At 40.9% G+C, this 27,866-nt stretch overlaps 1 protein-coding gene across 6 annotated transcripts in view; it reads left to right on the top strand.

Moving 5' to 3' along the window:
- The window catches only part of PAM (peptidylglycine alpha-amidating monooxygenase), a 214,696-nt gene that overhangs the window by 62,530 nt on the left and 124,300 nt on the right, over positions 1-27,866 (top strand). For all 6 annotated transcript variants that reach the window (XM_056537530.1, XM_056537532.1, XM_056537527.1 and 3 more), the window contains exon 5: positions 9,607-9,694. In XM_056537530.1, the coding sequence (XP_056393505.1) occupies positions 9,607-9,694 (88 nt within the window). The remainder of the gene's footprint in view (positions 1-9,606; positions 9,695-27,866) is intronic.

Genomic DNA, 27,866 nt, shown 5'->3' with positions numbered 1-27,866 from the left:
AGTCCCAAAATCATCACCCTGTCCTGTAATCCTCAAATATGCTTAATCTCCCTGTTGAGAAAACTTCAGCATTTATCTCCTTATGACCGTGAAAGGTGACACTTATATATAGTAAAAAAAAAAAGATGTACCAGTTATAATAAGTGATGATCACACCTCCCCTCCTCTGTCTCCCTGCACATTGACCTCTGCACAGGTCACAGAGTATGTCTAAAACATTCTCCCATGAAAGTCAATTAACATTTCCAGACTATTGTTTCCTCAAATCCATGTGGCTGCTGTAAAGCATATCTCTGAATGCTGCAAAATGGTCGCCCTCATAATCCTGTACAGGAAATATATATATATATATATATATATATATTCCAGCAAGTGGAGCAGCACTTGAGTATTGGTAGTGGAGTGCAAAGCGGTGGTTGAATCCTGGCCACAGATTCCAAAGGTATGCAGCAAATGGATACACAGCAGCACTTCCAAATGGTGATTAATTAGTGGCTTTATTAATCACAGAGTGAATATGCGACGTTTCGGCCACCTCTCGTGGCCTTCATCAAGCTATATATCTAAAAATCTACTGTAAAGGAACTAGGAAAAAGAATATATAAATAGTTTTAGTTAGTAAAAAAATACAAGTGATGTATCCCTTTTAAACATTTGATTTCATGAGTGAATTCCTTTTAGGCTGGGGTATTTTTATACAGGCATATAATTCTGTGGCTGGTTGCCTCTGAATTTATAGCACCGTTTTAATGTTCTTCATGAGGATAGTTGGGCTCCATTGTATTTATAGTTGGGATTTTAAATGTATAACCCTAACTAGTATGATATGCTTGGACAAATGACTCATTGAGGGTCAGTAGAGTCAACTTTTCTTCTTGACATAAATCAGAATTCCAGACAAAAATGTCATAGGTTCTCCTTGCCTGTAGAGGTGGTGGTACTTAATTAATAGCGATATATAGTAGCTAGCTTTATAACTGTGTTTTCAATGTTGGACTATTTTTCTAGTGAGGAAGTACTGCAGAATATCCAGATGAATAGTAATGATGTCCTGATTTGAAAGGCTGCGGATTCAGAGAACACACTTTTTCACATCACAATACTGGCAGTATATTTTATAGTTTGCAGAAAATATTAATGGCTATAGGGTGTTTTAGAGACACTTGGAAGAATTGAACCTGACACCCGGCTACTCAGCCAAGAAATGTAGCTGTCGTCTTCATTCATAGCTTTCACTCACATGACTGGCCAGTAAACAAATGTCTGGTGTACTGTATGGTGACTGATTGAATCTGCAGTATGTCACTATATAATGCATGCCATACAGAAGGTGATAGAATCAATGGCAGTAAGATAGTTTTACTGCATAAGTTTATTATTGTTGTTTATCGTGAATACACTGCAAAATACTATTTTAATTGAGAGTTATGTGTTTGATAGATGTGTTTTGACCTTTGTGGGGGATTCACATCAGTGCCTGTCTGTGTTTCTTTACAGTTCTTGCAAGATATGATTTACCTACAGGCCTCTCTGTTAGGCAGCCAGTACCCTGCTATATACTGATTAGGGAAGAACCCCTAAGTCGGCAGGTGGATCTTCTTAATTTTGAATAAAATTCTGGTTTACAAGATAAACCATAGTCCTATTTCATGACACTTTATGGGGTCGAGCATTGACTTAAAAGAAAGCCAACTTCAATAGGTGGCACTAAAGAGCCAGCTCTTTTACTAAAAGCTGGTCAGAACTGTACCGACCTTTCAATTTGGGAATCCCCATTGTAAACAGAGTGAAATCCTGCAAGTCTGAAACATGTCACACTAATAAAAACCCAACCCCTGTTAGTAAATCAGGGCCATTGAGTTGTATATACATGGGTATTTTTTAACTTATTAGGTACACCACTAGAGGTTTTCCTTCTTCCCAAGCATGCCCAGTAAACTCCAAGTTTTTCCGTTGTTGAACTATAGACAGCTTGGGAATAATGATTGTTTTTTTTTTTTTTATGGGTCTACTCTGACTTTTTTTTTTTTTTTTAAGGGGCACTGGTGAGAAATAATAATAGGTTAGCATAGCAAGAAAATGGTTTATAAATGGAAAAATTTAGCACATTCAGCATTTTACATCCGTGCATAACTCCCTAAAGTTATTTCTTAAATGCTGACAAGTCTGAAAAGACTGAATAGAAAAGATCCCTATTTTTATTGTATTAGATATCTGCATTTTCTAGCAGTCAGCTGTGACTGGTTTCTCCATTGTATATTTGTCAGATGGAGCGTCAGTGTTTGATTCGTACTTTTTACATTTGGTGTGTGCTTCCATGGTTGGCAAAAAATCTTGTTCCCATAATATGATTATTATTTGTGTTACTGCCAAGTTTATACTCTTGGCAAACCTGCAGAAGAGCAGGATGAAATGTGCTTCCTCCATCAACATACAAATTTGGAAGTGATTGAAAATTACAAGGAGCCAGATCTAGGAGAACATGGAAATACTTGAAATGCTGCATTTGTGGTGTCTCTTCTGATCACTAAATTCTGAAAGTACCAATTTTATGGAAACTAAACAGCTGTTTGTTAAATTGTTTCATTTACCAGTTGTCTGAGATAATTTTATCAAGTTTTTGTATATATATATTTGTTTTTCTAACTTTGCCCCTTGTAAATTGCTTAGACCTTTGTCAAACAGTATTAATATAATTAAGGGTTGGGTTGGCAACAAAAGTGAGTACACCCCTAAGTGGAAATTTCCAAACTGGGCCCAAAGTTTTAATATTTTGTGTGTCCAACGTTATTTTTCAGCACCGCATTAAGCCTCTTGGGCATGGAGTTCACCAGAGCTTCACAGGTTTCCACCGGAGTCTCTTTTCACTCCTCTATGACAACATCACACAGCTGGTATATGTTAGAGACCTTGTGATCCCCCACCTTCTGTTTAGAGTATGCCCCAAAGATGCTCAATATGATTAAGGTCTGGAGACATACTTGGTTAGTCCATCATCTTTACCCTCAGCTTCTTTAGCAAGGCAGTAGTTAGTACCTATCACCAAATAAAACGATTAATATAATGTTCCTTGTGTAATTAGCAGACACTTTCCCATTCACTTGCTTTTAAAATTATCAACATAAATATGTTTAGGTGGCTTTGTTCTGTTACCTGCCACAATGAATACAGACTGCACAGACTGAAAGCTGCAAAGAGCCTCACTGAAAGATGCATGGAGTTTGAGGTCTTCTATTCATCACAGCACTGCAACGATGGGAGGGTGGAAGTGGTGCTCTACAGGCTTCAGAGTCATGCCTCTTGGGAAACGCTCACTTTTTCTTGCTGGGAGATTGCACTATGTGAGCAAGAAGAAAGGTAAGATACAGAGCTTTTTAAAGCTCTGAAAATTTTTTTAAGAGGGGGGGAGGAGTGTTAGGAGTAGTTAGGGAACATGGCCTGAGTTAGTTTAGAAAAGTTTATTTGGTGACAGGTACTTTTTAACTACTTTGATCTACCATGGTGGGGCCTATTCTGAGTGAAACCTGTCCTGCGAAACCTCTGTATGGTCTTGCCCCCGATGCTGCAGCTTAGTTTCAGGATCTTGGCTATCTTCTTGTAGCCTAGACCAGGGGTACTTAAGTGGCAGACTGCAGTCCAGATTGGGACCGCGGCCGCCAGTCATCCGAACCGCCCGCCGGATCTCCCCTCATTTATTTGTATAGGTGTCTTTAGACACCGTTAAAAAAAGAATAGCCTCAGCCGAACGCTGTGTCCCTGCCCGCCCAACGCTTCTTTTGTGATGAAGGCTGCACGATTATCGCTGCCTGCATCATCTGCTCTGGCCAGGCCACCGTTATTGCCACTGCTACTTTATACAGCAGTGGCTTTTGGGAAGTAGCTTGGCGTGGTGCATTGTAATGTGCCGCGCAGATTGAATACCGGGAGATGGGTCGGGGAGGCTGCTGGGAACACACGTGGCCCACGCAGGCACGCACTGCATCTTCCATCATGCGCTGAGTGAGGGGGAAATAGTGAAAGCCAGCCCGGTACACTGGTGTCCTGTCATAGTCTGCTGTGAGCGCTGCCGGCCCGTGCAACATCCCCTGCCACTGAAGCTGCTGAGCCTATGCTGATCTCCTGTCAGAAAGGTGAGAAGGGGGGTGGGGGGTGAGGTAAGAAGAGGGGGGAGGTGAGAAGGGGTGAGAGAGCACAGTGGCATAATTCATTGTTTTATGGTACAATAAGTTGGTACAGGGCACAGTGTTTGTCAAAATTATATTTGGGGACATAGTGTGTGGCAGTAGTATACCAGGGACATAGCGTGTGGCAGTACTATACCAGGGCCATACCGTGCAGTGCAGTAGAAATATACCAGGGATGCAGCATGTTTCAGTAATATACCTAGAGCACAGCGTGTGGCAGTTATTTATTAGGGGCATAGCATGTAGCAGCACTATCCAGGGGCATAGCGTGAGACCAGGGGCACATTGTGTGGCAGTAATTTATGCAGGGCTATAGTATGTGGCAGGATTATATTCAGGGGGTACAGTGTGTGGCAGTAATTAGGGGTACAGTGTGTGGCAGTATTATATTCAGGGGTACAACATGTGGCAGTATTTTCAAAGGTACAGCGTGCAACAGTTTTATATTAAGGGGTACACAATGCGGCAGTATCTTATTTAGGGGTACAGTGCGGCAGTATTACACTTCAGGGGCAGTATTTTACTGTCTGTGGCAGTATTTTCATGGGTATGGTAGGCGGTAGTATTATTTTCAGAGATACAGTCTGTGGCAGTATTCTTTTCATGGGTACAGTATGCGGTAGTATTTTCAGAGATACAGTCTGTGGCAGTATTATTTTCAGGGGTACAGTAGGCAGTGGTATTATTTTTAGGTGTACAGTATGCAGCAGTATTTTCAGCGATACAGTCTTTGGCAGTATTTTCAGGAGTACAGTATGCAGCAGTATTATTTTCAGGGGTCCAGTAGGCAGCGGTATTTTTTAGGGGTACAGTATGCAGCAGTATTATTTTCAGGGGTACAGTATGCCGCAGTATTTTCAGGGGTACAGTAGGCAGCAGTATTTTCAGGGGTACGGTATGAAGCAGTATTTTCAGGGGTACAGTAGACAGCAGTATTTTTAGGGGTACAGTATGTGGCAGTATTCAGAAAATACAGGAAACAGTACATTTACATCCTCCAGAGCTCAGTCATTTTACCTATATCTAGAAATGAGCGAAGTTACAGTGATTCAATTAGTCACAAACTTCTTGGCTCGGCAGTTGCTGACTTTAGCCTGCAGAAATTAGTTCAGCTTTCAGGTGCTCCGGTGGGCTGGAAAAGGTGGATACAGTCCTGAATACACCTGAAAGCTGAACTAATTTATGCAGGCTAAAGTCAGCAACTGCTGAGCCAAGAAGTTTGTGACAAATCGAATCACTGTAACTTCGCTCATCTCTACCTATATCCTTCATGGCACTGCGACCACTAGGTGTGAACCAGGCCTTAGCGCTTAGCTCGGACCTTTACCAGTGACAGACCTGGATGAGTGGAACCTCACTAAGGGTGCATGCACACCACGATTTTGCAATACAGTTCCCGTATCAGGTTTTTGATGAAAAACGGATTCCTCAAAACCTGACTAAACTGTATCAAAACGTGTGTACAAATTTTAACCCATATACGGTTGAAAACCATATAAGGTTTGAAAAATAATGTCCGGTTGCACATGTTTTATACGTTTTAAACTTTTTACTCCATTTTGAATAAAGTTTCACTTGTTTGATTGAAATTCCAAGAAAAAAAAACTGTGTAAAGTCACAAACCAGATGGGGAAAACCGTATGGAACCGTACGCACATACAGTTCTGTACAGTTCCCATTGACTCCCATGTAAAAAAAAAAAGTATAAGGTTTAATATAGTTTTTCACCTGGACCAAAAAACGTGTTTAGTTGAGTACCCCTGGCCTTGACCATTCTAATGTAGATATTTAACAAAAATTGGGATGTATGGTCTACCAACAATTATATGATCTGAAAATGTAGACTAAAACTTAACATTTAATAGGTACAACTAAGACTGTCCTCCAAAACCTGGACAGAAAAACACCACATGTGCAATAAGTGTAAATTAATGAAGATTCTGCTCCAAATACAAATATAAAGATTCAGCACATTAGCTGCACTCAGATATTAGATATTCTTTAACCAAATAGTACCAGCCTAGCTGATTCTGTCCCTTTCCCCATGATTCGGGAGGGGTCTCAGGGTGGGACAACAGGAGGGGGTTGGTAGGGAGCCTGTTAAATACTATGCTATCCCTAGATAGCCTACCAATAGGCGGGGTGGGCGTCCTTATAAGGACGGTCCCGCACAGGAACCTATTCCCTGTTGTACTGACACCACCCTACAATAAACTCACTTGCTAGCTACTCAATATGACTGACTACCTGCAGGGCCAATACCCTAGTGCTGATCTATATATAATAGTAATATTTATGATCAGTCAGAGCAGAGGAGTCAGGGCTGCAAGGAGATGGTCAACCTTTCCCTAAGGGGAAAGGGATATATACTGTCATTTCTCTGACTATACTAAGGTTGACCATCTCCTTGCAGCCCTGACTCCTCTGCTCTGACTGATCATAAATATTACTATTATATATAGATCAGCACTAGGGTATTGGCCCCGCAGGTAGTCAGTCATATTGAGTAGCTAGCAAGTGAGTTTATTGTAGGGTGGTGACAGTACAACAGGGAATAGGTTCATGTTCGGGACCGTCCTTATTAGGACGCCCACCCCGCCTAGGGGTAGGCTATCTAGGGATAGCATAGTATTTAACAGGCTCCCTACCAACCCCCTCCTGTTGTCCCACCCTGAGACCCCTCCCGAATCATGGGGAAAGGGACAGAATCAGCTAGGCTGGTACTATTTGGTTAAAGAATATCTAATATCTGAGTGCAGCTAATGTGCTGAATCTTTATATTTGTATTTGGAGCAGAATCTTTATTAATTTACACTTATTGCACATGTGGTGTTTTTCTGTCCAGGTTTTGGAGGACAGTCTTAGTTGTACCTATTAAATGTTAAGTTTTAGTCTACATTTTCAGATCACATTCTAATGTAGAGCAACAATTCTTTTTTGTATCTCCTTAAAGAATTATTTTTAATGAGGTGCCACAATGAACTTCCAATCACCAGTATTGTAGAATGTAAGAGTGATAACACCAATTTTAAGATACCTTCTCCCTATTCACACCTGGGCCTAATTTAGGCATTTACACTTAGGGATGTGCTCACTTTTTTGCCAAGGTTTAGACATTAATGGCTGTGTATTGGGTTATTTTGATGGGACACAACATTAAACATATATGTAATGTTTTTTTTAAAGCTTTATGGATTAAAACTTTGTGAGAAAAAATGTTTAAAAATTCACAGGAAGTACCACACAAAAATCACAATGGAAGACCAAACAGTCCATTGGTTCCTCACCCTGATGTGATTTGGAGCATGGGGACAGTGGCTTTTGGATTTAGTGAACAGGTCACTCAACTCCCCATCCCCCCCCCCCCACTTACTTCCCTTGTGACCACATGGTTGATAAACATATAATGAATATTGGAGAGTCCCACAATAGAAGGAAAATCGGCGCTGTAAAACTCAGAACCACAAGGCGCAGGTACTTTAAATCACTCCCAATGCACTCCCACTGTATCCATTGCATAAGATCCATCGTATCCACAATTTTGTTTTGTTTCAATATTTGTTTATTGGCAACACTATAAATGTAAACGTGCTGACATCACAAGACGAATTGGCATTGGAGGGAAATTCCTCTGGGTGGTGGTGCCTTTTCGCCCTAGTTTGCGCTTCAACTGTAGGCAAGTTGGTCTAGTTGGTGCGCAAACTCGGCAAGAAACGGCACTGTCACCCAGTGGAAATACCCCCCCCACTTTACCATTCTGTTTGTCTCATGATCCCAGCATGTTTGTATTAATGTTGTTGTGGCAAATAAATATTGAAGCAAGACAACATACTGGTGAGTGCCCTGTTCTTTTCTACATTTTAATTGTGAATATTGGAGACAATGGATAGTATGAGCTATTTCACTGTGACTGGTCCAGATACAGAAGAATATTAATGTATAAAGTACCAGCAGTAAATGTGATAAACCTTGTGGAGTACAGTGTTTTAATAATCCTTTAAAGAGAATGTCTTCTATTAATTAGTATATAGGGAAAAAAAATGTTTTTCTTTTTTTAAATGCTGTAACTATTATTTATTTTAAAATTCTTTAATGCGACATACTTCCATCTTATGGTTTCTGTTTGGATTGTGCAGATTGTGCTTTATGGCAGCTGCAATGAATAGGATGCAGTTAACAGGGAAATGTTATAGATTATTGCAGACTTCATGAAGTGGTGGGGTACAGCACATTTCTCCAGTGACTAAGGAGTGACAGGAAGATTCTTTCCTGTATTCATAATTATACATTCCTGACTTATTTTGGCCTCCAGCAATACAAAAAGCTATTAATATTTCAATCATTCTCTAGTAATGAGGTGTCTCATTGTGTCACAGTCTATACAGCAAAGCAGACACATACTGCAGAAAACAGAGATTAATGTTATATGTCATACTATTCTTGCTATTTAAAGTTCTGCTTTCATCAAAATACCCAAAATTAGCGGAATGAATAATAAAATTGCAGCCTTTAAATTGTGTAAAAATTGAGTCAGTAAGCGAAAAATGCCTCAGTATTTAGGAGACACCTGGTAGCTATCAGTAGGTTGTGTGGAATATGTTTCTGTGTTTATAAACATCAAAGAAAAACCAAGGTATTCTGGGACACAAAATTCAATCTTTATTGTTTAGCAAAAAAGACATACATTTAAAAAAAGGCACAAATTACCAAGATGGTCCTACAAATACACAACCGGAGGTCCATAGAGCAAGGAGTTAATCCCCAAAAATACCCATATATACAGCTAGCTAAAAGAGCCTACTTTGTAATAACAAAGTGTCCCAAATAGTGGCTGCACCAAGTAAGGTAACAGCCCTATACATTTATACACAGAGCAAGAGGTTTTTAACTTCACCTTCTAAGGACACACCAGGACCTCCGTCGCCCAACGTTTCGCAATTAAATGCTTCTTGCGAAACGTTGGGTGACGGAGGTCCTGGTGTGTCCTTAGAAGGTGAAGTTAAAAACCTCTTGCTATGTGTATAAATGTATAGGGCTGTTACCTTACTGGGTGCAGCCACTATTTGGGACACTTTGTTATTACAAAGTAGGCTCTTTTAGCTAGCTGTATATACGGGTATTTTGGGGGATTAACCCCTTGTTCTATGGACCTCCGGTTGTGTATTTGTAGGACCATCTTGGTAATTTGTGCCTTTTTTTAAATGTTTTTAAATGTATGTCTTTTTTGCTAAACAATAAAGATTGAATTTTGTGTCCCAGAATACCTTGGTTTTTCTTTGATGTTTATAATCTTGCATGGTATGGGAACATACACATAGATGTTGGCATTTTGTATGCATATGTTTCTGTGTTCGTGAAATGTAATGGTTATTAAATTGCTATTTTTTATTGAGAAATACATATTGTGTTCTTTTCTTCCTAGTTGACTTCAGGCCTCATGCCAATATGGATACTGCACATCACATGCTCCTGTTTGGATGCACCTCCCCCGCTTCCACTGAAGAATACTGGTATGTGGGTCTTAGTAATCTGTCAGTTTTGAACAGTTTAGATGAATAGATAGACGATATATAATTCATGTTTTTCCATCAAATAGCATTTATCATGTTTCTTTTTCTTCACATATTGCCCTTTTTCTATTTCAGAGAACGTACAATTTGTTCAAAAATCCTCCTCCTTATTACTTTTTTCAGTATCTGACAGCTATTGCCATCACTTTAATATCAGTTTTGTTAATAACAAAGTGACAGTTTTGTTGTTCCTTGTTGATAAGATAATTTCTAAAGTAACAACCAGTATGGAGGGGAATCCTGTTGTCACTTTTGTGAGTATGGCAGCCGCACAATTGTCTCTGTCAGTTGAAAGAGAAACAAATAATAACAAAAAATAACTGAAATATAATTAAGAACTATTATTTGTTAATTTTTTGTTTTTTTAATAGGAATGCTGTTTGAAGACTAGTGTAATTGTTAATTAGGGAGTCTTCTGACATAATGAATCATTTCTTGGATATGTTGTTTTTATATGAGGTGACATGTGGGTGGTAATTCAGCATTTCCATATAACACCTTGTATTGACCTAGCATTGTTAGGGTGGTACTAGACAGGCAGACTGCTGCTCATGTGAGCACTGATCAACTAATGTAGATCGGTGTTTGTTTAATAAGCCTGATACCCATCTCGGTTATTGTGCAGACAGGGTTACTTGTACAATCACTGAATCATTTTTGCAAGCCCCAATTTCTATCATTTGTCTCCAGTACATCCTGGCAATGTATGGCCAACAAACAATGTTTTTTTATAAGTCAAAACCATGTGATAAGCCCACAAATAAGCATTAGCATGTTTGGCTGATTGCTGGGCCAATTACACAGGGCAATTATATACAAGCCCAGTACTTCTATTCCCATTTCTTCTTCTATTAGCCAGGATAGAGAACTTCTTTGTCATATAGGATACCGTCCTGGTGGACTTCCTCCTAAACAATCGGCTGACCATGCAATGCATGGATGGGTCTATTCAATTTACTATTGTGCCAGCTTCTATTTAAAAAGGCCTGCAAAGGACAAAACTTTAAACCAATTTCTGTGTTGTTTGTTGGTTGACTTAAGACTTTTCCATACTGTTCTTACAAGGTTCTATATCAGGACTATATAAGGACTATTTCCTAGATGATCTTTGTTGCATCTCTGGTCTGCTTCCAGTGTCTTAGTCTTTGTGGGTGATTGTTCAGATCTAGGTTGAGAAGGACATACTCTTCCCTTAAGACCAGTGCAAGTTTCTGAACAGGATTTGGCTGCATTCATTAATTGGGTTGGACACAAATAAGATCATAACTTGGTGCAAGTGAGGATGAATGTGCTTATTTCAGCAGGCAGGAGCCTGGTGTCTGTACATAGTAAATGACCTTCTTAGGCTTCTTTATGGTTTCTGTTTATATTTTTGAGTTAAGTATACTGTTGTATTCCTCCCCATTCAGTGTGCAGATTAATGTAACCATGATATGCATTATTTATTGACATTTAGAATGAGTATTTTAATATGTATGACCTATATGCAAATGAATAGTGTTTACACAAGCAAAATTGAACCTACTAAAAGGTTAATACATTAGTAATACTTTACCTCTGTCTTTCATTCTGGCATCATCACAGCTCGTAATTGGGTTGTGCCTATATAGTTTTATTAACAGTGTGTGTGGAAAGCAGTGACATGTACTCCCAATATGCAGCTGATAGGGATGTTGACGCGGCCTAATGCGAACTGGCTTCCCCTAGAGAATATTTCTATTTAACCTCAATAATGCAAATTACTTCACTGTTCAGATTTCGACATTTATTCTGAATGGGTCTTACCCCTGATTTATGCCTTTGGCACATTGATGGAAATGTGATGCTTAAAAGACAAAATGTCCTGAACTTTTAGTTGAAAAACAAACAGTCGGTAGGTCTGCTGGGAAAAGAATGATTGTTACACTTCCTTCATTCATGCGAGGAATATTGGAAAATATATTTAAGAAAGGGATTATTTGTTTTTTTAAATGATGTTTTTTTTTAGGTGAACCTTCAGTGTTTTACAGCAGCAATACTATAAATAAATATGGAGGGTCTAATAGGTTTTGGGTTTGGATAGAGCCTCATAGTTTTCTGATTTCTATGTGTTAGCTCAGTATAATAAAAAATCTTATGATCGGGATCCTTTTTGGAGCAACATTTCAGAAGATTTTAGGGAGCTATTCTCCCATATGATCATGGAAGCGTTTTCAGGAGTAAATGACCCAAATCTAGAATTTGACAGCTAGAACAACATCATGCTGTTATCTGCAAAACATACAGAAAGCTTAAATGAAAAAGATTTTTATATTTTTACTATACCTTTTAATATTGATCAAATAGGCGCGCTACGCTCTAGTCACACAGGACAATTGGGGATCACCGTCCTCTTGGTGAGTCCCAGTGAACGGATTGCTAGAGATCCTAAATTCTTTTATCTTGCCTGTTGAGACAGGATAAATGTTAGTAGGAAAATAACGTTAGGAAGTTGCATCCAGCAAAATAAATGAGAAGGGGCATGCACCATTGACTTCCAGTAAAAAGAGTAGACTTTTATTTCAGCTACATCAGTACAGTACACAGGAACGATCGAGCAGATGCCCGGAGAAATGAATGGTCGCAGACTTTTCACGTGTGAACCACACTCCATCAGACCATACCTGCTGATCTGTCAACCAGGGGATAAATACCCTGCCTTGATGACACAGAGTCAGCAGATACACAGATGATGAATAAACTATCTTTGTTAAAAGAAAAATATACACCATTTATTCACCCACATTCACCTTCAAAACCTATCCAGATTTTTAGACGTTACTTTGTAAGTTGATAGGAATGTTTTTTTTGTTTTTGTTTTTTTGTTTTTTTACCAATTGCAGCTAATACCCTCTTACACTCTGATAGCTATCATTCACCCCAGGCAATAAAAGCTGACCCGTATGCACAATTTCGCAATCTACAGCAGATTAATAGCAGTGATACAACCTTTAAAGATCAAAAGGATTTAAAGCACCAACATCTAGTACGGGGTAATGCAGATAAAATGCAAAAAATTTTTCACAGAGAGCTAGTTCACAAAATTGTTTAGTCCTTGTCAAAGAGAAAAAGCCAGACCTGTCGACAGAAGGACATGCATTCTTGTTTTTTGTTTAAACTTTCCCCAATGTCTGAGACCCCATAGAAAGACTATCCTTAAAATGAAACTGACAGTAGCTTCACCCACACTAAACCAAATTCATAGGTTTATAGTTGGGGTTAGCTGTATTACAATCAGTTACCTTGAATCTGCATTCCGGTTGCAGAGATACCTGTTGTGTTAGTTGTCATTGATAATCTGGCAATGATCGGCTTTGCGTAATGGAGGTGGGCCCAACATCCCTAAATCTATCCTCTTTTGCACCAATATGCCTGCCCACCTCATGAATATTAAATGGGGTATGATGTTATAAACACAAAAGACGGAAAACTGTGTTTTTTTTTTTTTCAACGTTCATGCCATTGACTGTAAGGGATAAATGTTATTTTTTAATGGTTTGGACAAATACGCACACGCCAAAACTAAATATGTTTATTATGTTTACGTTTTTTTATATGGAAAACGGGGTTGATATGAACTTAAAATGTAAGGGGTTAATGGGTGTTTTTTTTAAACTTTTATTAAAAACTTTTTTTTTAATACACTTTTAAGAGGAATCATTAGATTCTGTTGAACTCCATTGAACTGTGTTCATTTGGTTGACAGCGGCAATCTAAAGGGTTAATAGCTGCCCGCGGGGATCGCCGCATGGCGGGCTATATTAGCGGCAGCACCCAGCTACTGAAATCATCTGGGAGGCCGCCAGGTATGGAGCGGGCTCCATACACCCTGAGCGCTGATGTGAGGTGCACATCGGCATAATGAAAATAAAGGGAGAAGTTGGACTGGCCCTGCTTGCCAGATACAGGGCTAAATGCATGAAAAATTCACCTGCCTGGCGCCCGGAACTACATATCCCGGGCATCGGGCAATAGGATTTCCAAATCCCTGTGGGAATGACTGGTCCCACCTCCATTGTGCAAAACTGACCATATACAGATTTGCAATGCTGCCTAATACAATGAGTATCTCCAGAACCAGACCGCGGATCCGAGTATACCTCATTGTAATTCAGTTCACCCCCATTGTAACCTCATGGGTTTAGTGTAGGTGAACCCACTGTCAGTTTCCCTTTTTAAGTATTGGTGTCTTGTATAGGGGGACCCTGTTCTTCCAGGAATAGCTAAACAGCTCCCTCATACTTCAAGTGAGTAAAAATTTGAGATAGGTTCAAGGAGTTAAAAAAGCCCAACAACTGGTAACACGCATTGGCAACAATAAGGTGTTTGCAGTTTATTTACTTACCTGATTTCAGGAAATTTTCTTAATGTGAATGGAATCTGTTGTAGAGTAAATAATCTCATTTTATGTAGCTCTAACTATACTGTGTCATACTTTGTCTATGTAAGAGATTCCATATGGTCTAGCATACATTTATTTGTGAGGTTTAGAAAGCATTGCCGATCGGTTATATGTGGAAAAGGGGCTTCCCATCAGCATGTGAGGAAAAACTCCTGGGAGAGTTACTGATAGACACAAAGCTTTGCTGTCAGTAGATTCTCGCTGGATCATAAAGACTCAGGCCCAAGGTAATTCGAGATTGAATGACAGGAGAGATCTACATGTGTTTATATAACTCTAGAAGCAAACTAATATATATATAGTCACATGTGTGTATGGTGTATGTTTTTCTTTTAATTAAGATGGTTTATTCATCACCTGTGTATCTGCTGACTGTGTGATCATTGGGAGGGTATTTATCCCCTGGTTCACATGTGAATGTCTGTTACACTATTTGCTCTCGGGTGTCTACATGGATTGTTGCTGTGTACTAATGTAGCTAAAATCTACGTCGGTAGTGAGTGCTTCTTCTTCACATTTCTATTCCCGGATGCTACTTGTATGGTTCATGCACCACCTTATTAATGCTACTTTACAACAACTCCTTTGCTAAACCTGTTTACAGGATTTGGATCCGGCTGTGCTGCCTGCTATATTTGTTTACATAGTCTGTATAGATAGTCTGATGAATTGATTTGTATTCTATGCATAAAATTCAAAGCTAAAATAAGATTGACAATTTTTATAACATTACATTACTAGTGCAGACATATTTTACTTTATTGAAACTACACAGAAAATTCAGAGAAATATAATTATATGTTGTTTAGAACAAAATTTCAGGTTCTGCATTCCCAGTCATCATCCCTCTATTTTCCATTAGAGTTTATCCAGTTTCTCGGTTGTGCAGAAGCTAGGCTCTGTTATCTATTCCAATTGTAAATGGCATTGACAGTAAAAGACTTGCAGAAAAACGGTGACGTGCCGAGCATGAGCTGAGGGGAGATAATTTGTTAGAGATAATAGCAGCAAAATATGGCATTTTCCATCGCCGTCCTGACAGCTGCAGTGGATGCATTTCAATATACATTTTTTTTCTGCATCATTTATCTAAATAAAAGAAAACATACATATAAATGTCACAGGTTATACTTTTTACATATGAAGATGCGTTTGTGGTATGTGGCGAGAATCTGGCAGAACAGTATGCCGACATATACCACTGTGTACCTGCCACATATCTGTTGATTTTAGTGGTTTGAACGTAGAGTAGTGGTGACTACATTTGGTACTTTTCTTCACAAAGAATATAAAAGAAATGGAGCACTCACCCCAAGTTTATCTTGAACAGACTTTATTCCATCACAGATGCGACATGACACGGTAGGAGCAGGATAGACTGGTACGGACTAGAGGCTGAGGGGACGGACAGGTGGGGGAGCAACAACTGTTTCACGCTGTATAGCGCTTCCTCGGGCTCCAACCTCATAGCCTATTATGTACCGTATATACTCGAGTATAAGCCGAGACCCCTAATTTCAACCCAAAATCCCAGGAAAAGTTATTGACTCGAGTATAAGCCTAGGGTGGGAAATACATCATCCCCCCCTGTCATCATCCAGAGCCGTCATTAACATCCTCATCATCATCACCGCCTGTCATCATCCAGACCCTCATCATCATCACCTGTCATCATCCCCTTGTCATCATCCCACACCCCCCCTTCATCATCCCCTTGTCATCATCCCCACCCCCCTTCATCATCCCCTTGTAATCATCCCACACCCCCCCCCCTTCATCATCCCCTTGTCATCATCCCCACCCCCCTTCATCATCCCACACCCCCCTTCATCATCCTCTTGTCATCATCCCACACCCCCCCCCCTTCATCATCCTCTTGTCATCATCCGCCCTCAGTGGTCTTCAACCTGCGGACCTCCAGAGGTTTCAAAACTACAACTCCCAGCAAGCCCGGGCAGCCATCGGCTGTCCGGGCTTGCTGGGAGTTGTAGTTTTGAAACCTCCGGAGGTCCACAGGTTGAAGACCACTGTGGCCTTCGACATCATCCAGCCCCCTCTCACCCCCTTTAGTTCTGTACAGTACTCGCCTCCGCTCGGCGCTGGTCCGGTGCTGCAGGGCTGTCCGGTGAGGAGGTCGTCCGGTGGGATAGTGGTTCCGGGCTGCTATCTTCACTGGGGGCGCCTCTTCTCCGCGCTTCGGGCCCGGAATAGAGGCATTGCCTGGACGATGACGCAGAAGTACGTTGGCAATGAACGTACCTCTGCGTCGTTGTCAAGGCAACGTGACTATTCTGGGGCCGGGCCCGAAGCGCTTAGAAGAGGCCTCCCCGGTGAAGATAGCAGCCCGGAACCACTATCCCACCGGACGATCTCCCCACCGGACAGTCCTGCAGCACCGGACCAGCACCGAGCGGAGGCGAGTACTGTACAGAACTAAAGGGGGTGAGAGGGGGCTGGATGATGTCGAAGGCCGCAGTGGTCTTCAACCTGCGGACCTCCGGAGGTTTCAAAACTACAACTCCCAGCAAGCCCGGACAGCCAATGGCTGCCCGGGCTTGCTGGGAGTTGTAGTTTTGAAACCTCTGGAGGTCCGCAGGTTGAAGACCACTGCGGGTGGAGAGTTCACTCGAGTATAAGCCGAGGGGGGTGTTTACAGCACGAAAAATCGTGCTGAAAAACTCGGCTTATACTCGAGTATACACGGTAATATGGACTGGGCTATGGGCCAAAGCTCTACAGTTTTTATTAGAATTGGTGATATTGAAGAATTCAGCATTTTAAGTTTTTATATCCCATCAGACCTTTCTGGACTGCGTATAACTCCTCAGTAGCTAGTAGCAACTACATTGGGCAGACAATGCTCAACCCATAAATGCCCCCTACACTGAATGGAGAGCTATTTCTAGAGCCCTCTTTTTTTTACTGTAGAGAGCTTTCTAAAGTTTATATAAAGCGAGAGGGGGATATTATTTAACCCCTTCAGTTCTGGGCCAGCATAGAGCACTCAGCCCAGCATTGGGGGTTTTATCCATGGGCCTCAAAGGGGTACTCCGGCCCTAGACATCTTATCCCCTATCCAAGTTTTCTCCATGGCTGATGCCAGGGGCCGGCGGTTCGTGACATTATGGCTCGGCCCCCTCATGACATCACGCCCCGCACCCTTAATGCAAGTCTATGGGAGGGGGCGTGGTAAGTCAAGCCCCCTCCTATAGACTTACATTAAGGGGGCGGGGTGTGACATCACAAACTGCCAGACCCTGTATCGTGAGTCATCAGCCACGGAGCAAACCTAGCTCTGGAGAGATCATGACTCGGGGGGCTGCAGGTAAGATCGCTGGGGTCCCCAGCAGCGGGACCCTTGTGATCAAACATCTTATCCCCTATCCTTGGATGGGGGATAAGATGTCTAGGGGAGGAGTACCCCTTTAAAGAGTACCTGTCACCAAATAATACTTTTAATATAGTTTTCCTTGTGTAATTAGCAGACACTTTCCCATTCACTTGCTTTTAAAGTTATCAACATAAATATATTTAAAATGTAATAGAAAAAATGACCACTAGGTGGCTCTGTTCTAGTCCCTGCCACAATTAATATAGTGAGTTTGGTCTTCTCCCAGCCTGGCAGGAGACCAAACTCAGGAAGTGCTTCACTGCACTGAGCTTGATGGACAGCTGCAAAGAGCCTCACTGAAAGCTACATCACTGAGAGCGTCATTTAAGGCTGCAAAGAGCCTCACTGAAACATGCATAGAGCCTCACTGAAAGCTGCACAGAGCTTGAGGTCTTCTATTCATCACAGCACTGTGACCATGTGAGGGCGGAAGTGGTCCCCCAGTAGGCTTAAGTGATGTCACGCCCACTTTCTCCTGCTGGGAGATTGCACTATGTGAGCAAGAAGAAAGGTAAGATACTTAGCTTTTTAAAGCTCTGATTTTTTTTTTTTTTTTTTAAGGGCTTGAGGGGTGTTAGAAGTAGTTAGGGAACATGGCCTGAGTTAGTTTAGAAAAGTTTATTTGGTGACAGGTACTTTTTAACTTTTCTGGATGGGTAGTAGGTATACAATGTATCAGCATAGAAAAGAGTCCAAAACGAGATTGCACTCACCATCCACAGAATTTATTCAACAGAGTGTAGGCATAGACAAGCGGAGGCAGGGGCACACTGGGCGCAGACATTGATTTTTGCTGAGGTGCCCCACCGATATCCACATTTTTGCATTGTCTGCATTCACACCTGTCTCTGCTTCTATACACTGCCCTAGTCCTGCAAGTGCCAGATCCCCATCACTCCATATCTCAGGTATACAATGTATACCACCTGCTCAGCCAAGCTGTGACTGCGGTTGAATAGCTGCTGGCAAAGCTCTTACAGAAAGAGAACTCCCATCAGAATAGTGATGCACACTTCGTTCCTGTTCAGTATACAGCTGTGCTAACTACAACACTGTAAACTGTACCCCGCCATGCCGCTGCAGTGCTCTATACAGCCATGCGCTCTGCACGGCTGTATAGAGCACATAAGGCATTTTTCATTGGGGTGCACAAAATGATATATGTCCCGCATGGTCCGCACAAGCAGGGCACAGGCCTTTACACCAGCTCCTGGCTAACATGGTTGTGTAATTTTGAAGCATTCTTTAAAAGTCACACATTATACATCCTGAGATAAATGAAACACCTGGATGAAAACTCCTACGCTCTGCAAGCTAGCCAATAGCCATTTCCCCTGGCAAACCTCGCTCGCTGCATGCGGCGCAAAATACTGACTAAAAAGTGTACACATGACCCCTCCATTCTTTTAAACAGTAGACTGACTACTGTCCCCATGAGAGACTACATGTCTAATTTATAAAATGTGTCTTTTGGAGACAAAAGTCTGGAGGACAAAATGCTCAGCTGCCGAGAGAGAGAGAGAACACTACACATGGGAGTCAAGTTCTTGTTTTGGTTGGAGATATGCTGCCCTATCTTTTCAGATCTTCATTTGTTAGTCTATGCTGCATTTTTAACCTAAAATTACAAATAAAAAGGCTATTTGTGGGGACTGGGAAGTGCTGACAAAACAGTGTGTGTGTGTGTGTGTGTGTGTGTGTGTGTATATATATATATATGTGTGTGTATGTAAGTATTTTTGTGTGCTACCACGTACAGTCATGGCCGTAAATGTTGGCACCCCTGAAATTTTTCTAGAAAATTAAGTATTTCTTAAAGAAAAGGATTGCAGTGACACATGTTTTTCTATACATATGTTTATTCTCTTTGTGTGTATTGGTACTAAACCAAAAGAGGGAGGAAAAAAAGCAAATTGGACATAATGTCACACCAAACTCCAAAAATGGTCTGGAAAAAATTATTAGTACCCTTAACTTAATATTTGGTTGCACACCCTTTGGAAAAAATAACTGAAATCAGTTGCTTCCTATAACCATCAATAAGCTGCTAACTCATTGCTGGCAACTTCAGAACTCTACAGCGCTTTGTTGCCATCCATTTCTTCTGCTTTTGATGTTTGTTTGGGGTCATTGTTTGAAGACCCAAGATCTCGGACGCAAACCCAGCTTTCTGACACTGGGCTGTACAGGGCGACCCAAAATCCGTTGGTAATCCTCAGATTTCATGATGCCTTGCACACATTCAAGGCACCCAGTGCCAGGGCAGCAAAACAACCCCAAAACATCATTGAACCTCCACCATATTTCACTGTAGGTACTGTGTTCTTTTCTGTGTAGGCCTCATTCTGTTTTCGGTAAACAGTAGAATGATCTGCTTTACCAAAAAGCTCTATCTTGGTCTCATCTGTCCACAAGATGTTTTCCCAGAAGGATTTTGGCTTACTCAAGTTCATTTTGGAAAAATGTAGTCTTGCTTTTTTATATCTCTGTGTCAGCACTGGGGTCCTCCTGGGTCTCCTGCCTTAGCGTTTCATTTCTCTTAAATGTCGACAGTTTGTGCTGACACTGATGCTCCCTGAGCATTCAGGACAGCTTGAATATCTTTGGAACTTGTTTGGGGCTGCTTCTCCACCATCCGGACTATCCTGCGCTGACACCTTTCATAAATTTTTCTCTTCCATCCACGCCCAGGGAGATTAGCTACAGTGCCATGGGTTTCAAACTTCTTGATAATGTTGCCCACTGTGGACAAAGGCAAATCTAGATATCTGGAGATGGACTTGTAACCTTAAGATTGTTGATATTTTTCCATTTTTGGTTCTCAGAGAGTTCTCTTCTCCTCTTTCAGTTGTCCTTGCTTAGTGTGGCACACACAGACACACAATGCAAAGACTAAGTGAACTTCTCTCCTTTTTATCTGCTCTCAGATGTGATTTTTATATTGTGCACACCTGTTACTTGTTCCAGGTGAGTTTAAAGGAGCATCACATGCTTGAAATAATCAAATTGTTCCAAAAATTTTGAAAGGGTGCCAATAATTTAGTCCAGACCATTTTTGGAGTTTGGTATGACATTATGTCCAATTTGATTTTTTCCCTCCCTTTTTTGGTTTAGTTCCAATAAACGCAAAGGGAATAAACATGTGTATAGCAAAACATGTGTTACTGCAATCCTTTTCTGTGAGAAATACTTCATTTTCTAGAAAAACTTCAGAGGTGCCATTTACAGCCATGATTGTATATCATAGATGGTGGTCATTGAAACTTCATTAACTTGTGCTGTTCGGTGGTAAATATGAAATAATGTTTATACACAGTGTGAAAGGCTACCAATTATACCTACAAGGGATGAATTAGTTGAATTATGACTGTTAGGAGAAGACACAGGATTTTATACAAGCATTAAACACCATATTTAAAAAGGCAGCTAAATCTTTTATCAGATATCCTAGACTGGATGAAGCTTATGATTTTAAAACCGATGTGTGTGTATATATATATAAAAAAAAAAAAATAGTTCAAAGACAAGCCGGATCCGTGCTTCAGGCTTATTCCATCACAGTAATCTTCAGATAAAGGAGGATTAAGCTAGATCAGTTCAGCGTTAATGCCAAGATCGTCGATGTACTTCCCACAGTTTCCATATTCTTTAGAAGTGAATGAATTGCAGCAGCAATATTGATGACCTTGACACACATGAATTGTTTCATGGAAAAATATAGACTTTCCTCTTTATAGCTAAAGAATTATCCGGGGTGCAGAGGTCTATGCTGGATGGATTTATGAGCCATTGCTTATAATGCCAGTGCAATTCTGTGAGGCGGATCAAAACCTTCTACTGTATTGCTTCTAAAGTATTAGGATCCATAAGATTTGTTACTTAAACAAAATGTGCCCAGGTGTCCATTGTGATAGGTTATACACCTGCCTATTAAAATTCATACAAAGGCTGGTCCCTATTGTTTGGTTACATCTTCAATTCAGGACACAGTGTTGGCTCTAGATCCTGTTCAATTTACATTGAAATAATTTAAACAAACATCAAATAAGGAAACAGTCTGACAAAGTTAAAGGGGTCATTGAGATCTAGAAACAAGGTTTAATTTTTTTTTGAAATGGCGCCACTTCTATTATTTGTACTGTAACAAATTTTGTAGCTAGGCTGGGGCTGCAATACCAGACATAGCCCGTAAGAAAAAAGTGGTGCATTTTCTGGAAGAAAAAAAAAATTCTGGGTTTCGCACATGTTTGTGCCAGTTACATGATCTTTTTCTCAATCATTATTCAGTTGCTGTTCACATCACACATACTTGTAGCATATATTCCAGGAAGGCTTGTGGCATATTGGCTGAGTGTGTCCATATGGTTAATAACCCAATGATGGCAAAAAATGTGTCCTTTTTGCCCCTTTCAGTCCAGAATAAGTCAGTACACTGCAAAAAAGAAAAAAATGGATTGAATAGTATAGTAGATTACACTATTTCATCCCACTAAATCCTATCAAAAAAATAAAAAAATAAAAAAAAAATGTATGTGTATATATATATATATATATATATGTATATAATTTGACAATGGCACTGTTGACATTAAATGGCCACTTATGTCTTTTTATTTTTTAACAATAGCTCCCTTTTGAATGACAGATGCCACTGAAAGAATTCATCATGGCCTCAATTAAATATACACGTAATGGGACATTACGTGAAGGTGTATTCTGGGCCTGTAAATCTACAACTTCCAGCATGCCTGGATAGCCATTGCAAACTTTGCAGGAGCTTACTTTGGAGACCAATGCATTATTGGGTTGTTTTCTAAATAAACAAGAAGTCACACTTACCTGCCTTAGCTGCCAGGCACACTTACCTTAGCTGCCATGCTAACATGTAGCCTTTAGGAAGCATATTTTAATGTGGCAAATTTTATGCTCCAAATTTTTGAGTTACACAGCTTAAAATTCACAGCAAATATACTACATGGGAGTAGACGTTTAATTGTGGTTCATAATTGTGATGTGACTTCAATCATAGCTGTTCTCTAATGTAGTGGAGCAAAAAACAGCCAACACTGAAACCAAATGGCAAGTTAACAGTGAATCTCCTGTTTAGACCTCATCTGGGTTTATTCCTATGTGTAGGAGATAGTATGGCAGTCTGTGAGAGAATATGAACAGGTCTGCAAGGACATAATGGAACATTGAGGAACAGGAAAAAGACCAGGAAAAGGAAGATGAAATCTAGATGTGGAGAAGGAAAGTGTCCTAGGCTAAGAAGAATAAGAGAAGAGAAAATTGGGAGTGGGGTTTGTACCCTTAAAGGGATACTCCGGTTGAAAACTTCTATTAAAAAATCTCTATCCTTCCAGTACGTATTAGTAGCTGTATGCTACAGAGAAAATTCTTTGCTTTTTTTAATTTCTTTTTTATCTTTTCCACAGTGCTCTCTGCTGACACCTCTGTCCGTGTCAGGAACTGTCCAGAGCAGCATAGGTTTGCTATGAGGATTTTCTCCTGCTCTGAACAGTTCCTGATACAGGCATCGCATTGTTTAAGTGTTCCCTTTATTTATTTTGAGCAGTTTATTTAAGCTATTGCAATTCCTCCCTGAAAAAAATAGTCTGGAAGAAAAACACTGGAATGAGGTTTAAAGATCAGAATATTGGAAAATTGCTGCCTTGAAGCTTTCATTAGTTTTTCCCTTTATAGCTTGGCTATATCTTTACAAACATTCATAGACATATACTTCCTTGTATCTTCTAGTGTGTTATTTAGCAGCTGCAGACCAAATCTCAAGACATATTCTCTGGAGGCAGATAGTTACGGTTTACTATAATTTCCATTACAGCCCTGATGGCCTGTTTTAGTATAGCCTAGCTTGTAAAGTCCTTGGGATTCTTCTGGAGTGTAGGGGGATGCTTTCCTGAACCTTGAAGATTATGGATTTCATGACTCTGAGATAGACTCGGAGTATGCAAAATAGCTCATTTTCAGAAAGAAAAGTGCCACGTCCTGGAGATTGCTTCCCTTCAGATTAATGTTTGACAGGGAAATCGTAGCTGTCTACATAAAGGCAACTGTACGGTGGAGCTTTATATCAGAATTGGGACCCAATTCTGCTGGACCTAATAAAAATACTTGCAAGCGCAGGTGGTAATGTGGTTGTAGCAGGTAAGAGTGAGGGGGTGGGGGGTCACAGAACATAACATACAACAGGTTCCTCAAAATCCCACTCAGTCCCACAAACCTCTGAATTGCCACAGAGGGCTGATAAAATGGCACATGGGGGTAATTAAATGGCACAGGGGTGAGGGGGCACTAATTCTAAAAGTTTTGACAAAATTTTTGTGGAAGCGGGCTGGATTGGACATGTCACTGGAATGGAAACACACAATTTATAGGAACTGGATTAGGAAAATTGGCCTGCGCAGGGCTCTATTGTACAGCAAGTTTTTTCTTGCTTTAGTTCTGGAAAGGAACTATTTTGTATCCCTACCTGGCACTAATGTATGTATAAATGACTATTACAGGACAGAAAGGGAAGTTGAGGACAGAGAATCAAAAGAGAGTGAGAGCTTAAGGCTATCCTGAGCCCTAAAAAACTTCTAAAAATACACCACAAAAAAAAATAAAAATAAAAAAACAGAAGAAAAGCTATTTTTTTTTTTTTTTTTTTTTAGACATTTTTAAAGGGGTATTCCAGGATTTCCTTAGTTTGATACTGCTCCAGGGGCTGTAAAGTTAGTGTAGTTCATAAAATAGTGTCTGTACCTGTCTCTAATGGCTGTTCTCGTATTCTTATGTGCTCTTTGCTCTGGATGTTCATTTTTAAAAGCATAGGAAATTACTCCTGTCTCGGGTATTTCCCAGGATGCAGTGCGGCCGAGACCTGACATCATTAGTCAGGTGATGACAGGGAGCCTTTATGCTTCAATGGGTGGAACAGCTGGAGGCATCATGATTAGAAAGCACTTACCTTTTTCATTGAATCTAGCTTATTTGTTGTTCAATGGGTGGGATGGCTGATGTGTGGGAGGTAGGAAAGTGGAATTCTGGGATTTGTAGTAAAAAAGAAAATTTCAACAGGAAATACTGAGGTTGACAAAAAAGAAAGCCACATCTTTATGGTAATCTGACAACATAACCATGTAACCCAAAGACAAGCGCAGATCCTTCCTAAGCATGTCCATTACTGTCTGGTGGGTAGGTGCTAATATCATCTTATGGTGGATAACCCCTTTAAGCCATATTTTTAACCTTTTTTATTTTTTTATTTTTTTTTAAATGGGCACTGTCAGATACAAAAACGTTTGATATGAAAGCAGGGCTCACAGCTGGAGGAAAAATCCTCCCACTGTCAGCTTGTGTCCCGCTACCGTCAGTGAGGACAAGCTGGGAGTTGTAGTTTTGCTAATGCTAGGGGAGATGTGAGCAGACAGTATACTGAGGGAGGGGCGGAGACCTGCACAGTGAGGCCACGCCCCCTCCCTTTGAAAGGAATTCAGACTAGTGAGCTAAATTAAAAGTGTAATAAAAAAATTAATAAAGGTGCTAGACACATAAAAATCAGATGTACATGGTCAGGATTAGGTACTGAGTGATATATTTAAAAAAAAAAATTGTTGATCTGATGGGTACGCTTTAAAGGGGTAGTCCACCCCTAGACATCTTATCCCCTATCCAAAGGATAGGGGATAAGATGTCAGATCACCGCGGTCCCGCTGCTGGGGACCCCCGGGATCGCCGCTGCGGCACCCCGCTGTCATTACTGCACAGAGCGAGTTCGCTCTGTGCGTAATGACGGGCGATACAGGGGACGGAGCAGCGTAACGTCATGGCTCCGCCCCTCTTGACATCACGGCCCGCCCCCTTAATACGAGTCTATGGCAGGGGCGTGATGACCGCCACGCCCCCTCCCATAGACTCGTATTGAGGGGGGCAGGCCGTGATGTCACGAGGGGCGGAGCCATGACGTAACGATGCTCCGGCCCCTGTATTGCCCGTCATTATGTGCAGAGCGAACCTTCTCTGTGCAGTAATGACAGCGGGGTGCCGCAGCGGCAATCCCGGGGGTCCCCAGCAGCGGGACCCCGGCGATCTGACATCTTATCCCCTATCCTTTTGGATAGGGTATAAGATGTCAAGGGGCGGAGTACCCCTTTAAGCAGAAAACTGCTATTTTAAAGTTTTAAATGGCCCAGAATACGGTGTATGAAAGCCCAATGCTGAATAAAAGTTCAAATATACAATATATTGAGTGTTTCTGAAATTCTGGGTTAGACTTGTGGTCATTGGAATTATTTCCATTTGTGGTAGTCTCCCAGCATGTCTTAGCAGTTGAAGACCAAGACCAAGCAGAAATAGCTGAACACAATATTTAAATACTTGTAAAGAACTTTATATACCCAAGTATGTTATCACTGAGTGGGAAGTACTCTTTAAATCGCTAAAATGAAAAATGTTACTGCTATCAGTACCAATAATCTGATATATTTAGTCTGCCGCCTGTATATAAATCACTTTTGCGTTCCCATGATAGCTTTTTCAGATACTGCGATAAGCCATTCTACCAATGTGTTAATGGCTTTGGCAGTTTTCAGTGTTTAGTAACACTGTCTAGCACATGAATGCTTTTTTCATTGATGCTGGTAGAATCCCATTTATAAATATTTCTCCGTAAATCTTTCTCTTTAGTTTTCAGATATATAAACGCATCTGTTTACGTTATTCCTAATTTAGAATAGACAAGGGAAAATGTGCCAAGCGATTCATCAGATGAAACTAAATCTGTGACTTTGTAGGTAAACGCAGTAAACTTTGGCGCCATGCCACGTATTGTATGTAGTAATAGCATGTTAGACAATATCTGATCCAATTACGGCTTTGATTAAAAGAGGGTGGGGGATCTAAGTAGAAGCCAGAAAATTGTTTCAGGCAGATAAATGAATTAGAGATGTATATCAGAGCAGAATTTATTTTTTCTTGCTGGCATTCTGTTCCAATAGACTCCATTGCACAGTTTGAGACTACTGTATTTGTTATTGATGTAAATACTTATGTTTCTGCACTGCAGTCACATATAATAATGGATACAGTTTGATGCTCTTTACTAGCAGTTTTAGGGGCTTGGGTATGAAAAATACCAAGGATGGGAATTTCCTAGTGAAATTGCCCCTGTATATGTAAGGGATCTGTCTCCATTAGTTATTTAAAGGGGTACTACGGCTCTAAGACATCTTATACCCTATCCAAAGGATAGGGGATAAGATGCCTGATTGCAGGAGTCCTGCCGCTGGGGACCCCCCGCAATCTTTCATGCAGCACCCCGCTATCATCAGCCTCCGGAGCGAACATCGCTCTGGGTCTGATGAATCATGATCACGGGGCTGAAGTATCGGGATGTCACGGCTCCGCCCCCGTGTGACATCACGCTCCTCCCCCTCAATGCAAGCCTATGGGAGGGGGCATGGCGGCTGTAAAGCCCCTTCCCATAGGCTTGGGTACTCCGGCCCTAAGACATCTTATCCCCTATCCAAAGGATAGGGATAAGATGCCTGATTGCAGGGGTCCTGCCGCTGGGGACCCTCGCAATCATTGATGCAGCACCCCAATATCATCAGCTTCCGGAGCGAACATCGATCTGGGTCTGAGGAATCATAATCACGGGGCTGGAGTGTGACATCACACGGGGGCGGAGCTGTGATGTCATGATACGCCAGCCCCGTGATCGTGATTCATCAGACCCGGAGTGATGTTCGCTCCGGAGGCTGAAAAGAAATTTAAATCTGGTGCCACAAAGGTATACAGATATTACTTCTATTTAAAAACCTTAAAAACCTTAAACCTTGCTCCAGAGGAAGTTGTGTAGTTATTTTCAGTCTGACCACAGTGCTCACTGCTGACACCTCTGTCAATGTCAACAACTGTCCAGAGCAGGAGCAAATCCTCATAACAAACCTCTCCTGCTCCGGACAGTTTCTGATACGGACAGAGCATTTTTTTCCCCCTTTATTATGTATCAGTCATTTTTTTCCTTTATTTATGTAACGCAAACAACACCTTTTAATGGTCACCCTGATCTTAGTCAGATTTTTTGTTGCTATCATTTAGCTTGTGTTTTGTCTAAACTTTATTATCTACTTTCTTCTGGCATTCCTACATTTATTTGCTATTGTATTCTGTCAGAATGAAAAGGGCTTAGCGATCTAGTGAGCTCATTTCATCTGTTTCAAGTGGCAATACAAACTAGGGACCCTTATAGCTCCAATAGGAGTTTTTATCATATATTTCACATACGGTCAATAGAA

Source organism: Hyla sarda, chromosome 1 (assembly GCF_029499605.1).
Source record: "Hyla sarda isolate aHylSar1 chromosome 1, aHylSar1.hap1, whole genome shotgun sequence".
NCBI classification, from domain to species: Eukaryota; Metazoa; Chordata; class Amphibia; order Anura; family Hylidae; genus Hyla; species Hyla sarda.
This window is presented reverse-complemented; position numbering and strand designations above follow the sequence as displayed.